General features: G+C 34.8%; 1 protein-coding gene across 2 annotated transcripts in view; it reads left to right on the forward strand.

Annotated features, from left to right (window-relative positions):
* LOC125651737 (organic cation transporter protein-like) overlaps positions 1 to 4,615 on the forward strand; it is a 9,840-nt gene extending 5,225 nt beyond the window's left edge. For both annotated transcript variants that reach the window (XM_056165134.1, XM_048880481.2), the window contains 6 exons: positions 189 to 289; positions 547 to 764; positions 879 to 993; positions 1,078 to 1,150; positions 1,437 to 1,580; positions 1,788 to 4,615. In XM_056165134.1, the coding sequence (XP_056021109.1) occupies positions 189 to 289; positions 547 to 764; positions 879 to 993; positions 1,078 to 1,150; positions 1,437 to 1,580; positions 1,788 to 1,910 (774 nt within the window). In that variant the 3' untranslated portion in view covers positions 1,911 to 4,615. The remainder of the gene's footprint in view (positions 1 to 188; positions 290 to 546; positions 765 to 878; positions 994 to 1,077; positions 1,151 to 1,436; positions 1,581 to 1,787) is intronic.
* The last annotated feature ends 385 nt before the right edge of the window (positions 4,616 to 5,000 follow it).

Consider the following 5,000-nt stretch of genomic DNA (forward strand, 5'->3'; position numbering starts at 1 on the left):
TCCAAATTTTATCTACACTTAAGTATTTACATATATGGCATAGACCACCCACCTTTTTAATTGAATATAAATCTGAAACCCTATCTGTAAGTGATAGAAAATGTGAATGTGACTTTGATGAGCACTGTGGCCCTTGACCTCATTTAATTTGATGTTTTTGTGTTTATTTAAAATGTTACAAATTACAGGTCAGAAGTAGACCTGAGAAGCGACACAAAAACTTCAGTTACTGGCATATATTTCAGACGTGGGACATGTCTAAAAATTCACTTATTGTAATGTATGGCTGGTAAGATATTGTCTTAAAAACTTCTGTAAACTACTAATTTGTCTTGTTTCTGAGACACACAATTTACACTGTATTCAAAATTTAAATGGAATACCTTTATACTGAAGCTTTTAAATGTAATTCAACACAAGAGGAAATGAATTATTAAAAGCAATAAACATTGACCTCCAATCACTCATAAGAACAGGCGTTTGAAAGGGAAGATCACTATTTCATTGTATTCATGAAATATATTTAATTCATGCTTTGTTCTGTAGGTTTGTGTCCAGTTCAGTTTATTATGGGTTAAATTTCAATACCAGCAACTTGGCAGGGAATCTTCATCTGAATGTATTCATTTCGGGTTTGGTAGAAATTCCAGCCCTAGTTTACGTAGTAGCATTAAACAATCGAGTTGGTCGGAGGAAAATCACGCTGTCTCTGATGCTGTTGGCAGGAGTCTCATGTTTAGCAGTTCTAGGTATTACTTTAATTGGTAAGTTGTAGCCAGACATTGAATACACATAAATTAATAGAATGTAAACTTCTTCCTAGTTTGATTTCTCTGTGATAGAGATCGTTCATTCTGTAGTATTGTTTCTTTTTATAGATGAATCTCAAACTGTCTTGATAATTGTTGTCGCAATGATTGGAAAGTCAGCGATATCTGGTGGTTGGGCAGCAACACAGGTGTTTTCTGCCGAAACTTTCCCGACAGTAGTCAGGTAAGGAGAGAGGAAGGAAGCTGGAAGAGTATTTCTTAATGTGTAGGAGGTAGCTGGAAATAATAGCTGGCATTGTCATTACAGGAATATAGGTATAGGGACATGTGCCATGTCGGCTAGGATTGGAGGAATCGCCGCACCACAGATTGTACGATTGGTAAGATGAGGTTTGGTTTTGTCAGAGAATGTAGAGCTAGTGGTACCATTGTCTTCATATTTACCAAAGAGAAAAAGAAAACTTTTCCAGACTGAATTAATTATAACACAGCTTACTTTTATAATGGGGTTGTCGTGAATTATTACAATGTATATTGTGATGTAATTCCTTGTGTGTTTACGTTACACTGAATTATAATTCGTGACAGCAGGGGTTTGCGTAAGACAAAAAAATGAATAAAGATCTTGCGCATACTGTTACAATGACAGATTTTTTTTGATTTCAGAGTAAAGGTTCAGTAGATGTTTTGCCATTTGCTGTGTTTGGGACACTGGCTCTGTTGTGTGGGTTCCTTATGTTGTGTCTCCCAGAAACCAATAAACAACCTCTGAAGGACCACATCATGACTGTTCCAGAGTCAGATAGCAAGGTCAAGGTTAATGGAGTGGCCCAGGAGGAGGTTCCATTACAGGGCTTAGAATCTTGATACACATTTTGTAATTTTATAGTCTCAAAATTTCAGATGATATGAATTTCAAACTCACCCACATGACACAAATATGTATTTTTAGAAAATTTTATGTTTTGTCAATGAGACCCTTTTGTGCAACAATATACAGTTAAAGTATCATTGTAGGTGTTGGCAAGATTCCAGCTCCACAAGAGTAAGCCTATATCCCTTAGCTTTGCTCTCCCTTTGCTCTGCCTTTGCTCTGCCTCGGGGAATAGGCTTGCTTTTAGGGACTTGGAATCTGGCTGACTCCCTCATTTGCTCTATATGTACATCTTACTCATACTAAAACTGTTATAAAATCATTTTCATACTCAAATGGAGTACATGCTCAAGATTTTTCGAGTTAGCTTCGGAGCTTGCTCAGAGCTGTACTCAAAACAAACATGGCTGAGTTTAAGTATGAATACAGTAAAAGTTTTATAACCTACAGGCTGGGAATCTTGCATTGACTCCCTCAGTGATATATGTATACTGTTTTATTATACCTATATGATTATATATAAACTGGTAATTAGATATATTATCAGAAGAAAAGTTGAAATTAATACATTCAAAATCGGGACACACTCCTCATGATTAAAAGTTTACCAATTCAGAATACATTTATGTAAATGTTGATAAATTCGTTTAGACTTGAATATTCGATTTTCATATGAAAGTGTAATATTTTTATGAAAAATTTTAAGGAAATGTGGTTAGTCAATAAGCAAACTAATGTAGAAAACAAATTAAGATTTAGATGAAATGTTGATTCCTTTAAATAGTCTTCTAAATAACATTTTAAAACACTTTGAACCAGCTAAGTATTTAGGTCACCTGAATTTACTCAGTTGACCTATTGCAATTGGTTGTTGTGCGTTAACAATTGAACATTTTTAACTTCTCGATAACTACCAGTCCAATTCTTTTCATATTTGGCATGAAGCATCTTTAGGACAAGGAGGACATAAATTGTAAATTTCAGGACTCCAGCACCCCTGGGGCCCTAGGGCGGGGCAAAAACTGCACAAAATTGACCAATTTTCAAAAATCTTTTTCTCAAGATCTGCACACGTGTAAGAAAAACTAAATGCATAGTGATATAGAGCAGGAAGGCCTCTACCAAAATTGTAACTTTCATGATCCCCGGGGTAGGGGTTCTGACCCCAGGGTGGGGCCAAACTTGGTATATAGTGTTTTTGTGTAAAACACTTAAATATTAAACATCTTCTTTAGTGCTATTGATACTAAATTGAAACTAAATAGATATTTAGAAAGAACAGGTAGTCCTTTACTAAAATTGTAAATTTGATGATCTCAGGGGTAGGGGTTTTGGTATCAGGGTGGGTAGAAAATTGTCAGTTATTAAATGTGAGAACAATAGACATTTTTAACTTCTTCTTGATAACTATCAATCCAATTCTTTTCAAATTTTGTATGAAGTGTCTTCGGAAGAAGGGGGACATAAATTGTAAATTTCAGGATTCCTGCACCCCTGGGGCTTTAGGGGCGGGACAACAACTGCCCAAAATTGACCAATTTTCAAAATGTTGTACTCTACAACTGCACGTTTAAGAAAAACTAAATGCATAGTGATGTAGAGCAGGAAATCCTCTACCAAAATTTCATGATCCCTGGGGTAGGGGTTCTGACCCCAGGGTGGGCCCAAACTTACTATATAGTGTTTATATGTAAAACACTTAGATAACATCTTCTTTAGTGTTATTGATACTAAATTGAAACTAAATGGATATTTAGAAAGAGCAGGTAGTCCTTTACCAAAATTATAAATTTGATGATCCCCGGTATAGGGGTTCTGACCCCAGGGTGGGGCCAAACTTTGTATACAGTATTTATCTGTAACTTTGCTGATATTGTATAAAATCTAAATGCATACTTACGAATAGCAGAAAAGGATGTATAAAAAATGGTAATTTTACAACCCAGGGTTTTGACTCTAGAATGGGTCCAAATTAGTCCTATCTTCTAATGTTAATACACCTATCATATTATTTATAGCCTGTCATCAGTGTATGCACTTTTTTTGGAGGGCATTGAAGTTTTAAGAACACATCTTGTTTTATACTGTTGCTGAACATTGGAATTTAGCTTAGATATTCAGAACAGGAAATTTTTTTCTAGATTTCGTAGCCCATGGAAGTAGTGATACTTTTTCACTAGTAATCAGGTGACCGATAAGGCCTGTGGGCCTCTTCTTATAAAACTGATAAAATCAAAATGATATAGTTGATGTAGGAAAGGGTTGATGAATGTGAGAAATGGCATATGATTGTATGATATACTCCATCATGAATGATACAAAAGACAAAATGTGATACCATATCAAATTGGAAAATCGCCGCTCAGCCATTCATGAACTTTAGATGCTGGTCTTGGATAAAATTCGGTACCCAGATAAATAAAGCATATGAATAAGTTGATAGCATGTGAACAAGTGAATAGTTTCCATTACAGGCTCACAAAATTCATCCACCACAGGTAGTTCAAAACAATCAGATTGTCAGTGCCTGAGTTTGTGAACTTGTTTAAATGATGATTTGACTTTAACACTGGACTTTTTGTGAGAGATTATCGAGACATGGTCTTGTTTTGATGTCAGTAACTGTTAATTAACACATGCAGTAGATTGTTTGTAGATATTCTAAGAGTTGTGTATGAAGTATTATTAGTTTAGTTAGATCTATGATTTTTTGGTGTTGCATGACAAAGGTATTTAGCCTACAGAAGAAAAAAAAATTGTATATTGATCATTGTAGGATAACCTTGTGTGGGAGAAAATCTACGAGATTGTATCGAGCCTTGTCATCCATCATAACATTTTAATACATTTTATCCTTCATATCTACGTTAATGTCTTCATATTATTATTTTTATATATTTATTTCAATATATGTTTGTTTTCTGAGAAAAAATTGTTTTTAAAGTAAATTTCAGGTTTGATCTCTTTCCAACTGTGTTATTTGTTTCTCTGTTTGACGGCTGGTGTAGAGTATAATTTTTCTAAACAAAATCTAAATCAGTAAGATTCACAGGTAAAACTTTATCCATTCTGAGTTGGATGAGGGAATTCATGCCCTCAGGGTTGAATATTTCAGCCAGTGACTCGGCAATCCTTGTCCCTAACTGAAATAATTCTTAGATGAGATTTTCCTATTCTTACAGATTCTCCAGTGTGAGACCAATATAAGCCATGGTAAATTGTTCTGTCTTGCTCTGCTGCAATACCATTAATCATGACATCATGTATTTTTTCTATGATTTATATTACTTGATGGAGTAAAATATTTTGTATGTTTAGGTCACCTGAGTCACTCGGGTGACCTATTGCACTCTATT

The sequence above is a fragment of the Ostrea edulis genome, chromosome 5 (genome assembly GCF_947568905.1).
Source record: "Ostrea edulis chromosome 5, xbOstEdul1.1, whole genome shotgun sequence".
NCBI classification, from domain to species: domain Eukaryota; kingdom Metazoa; phylum Mollusca; class Bivalvia; order Ostreida; family Ostreidae; genus Ostrea; species Ostrea edulis.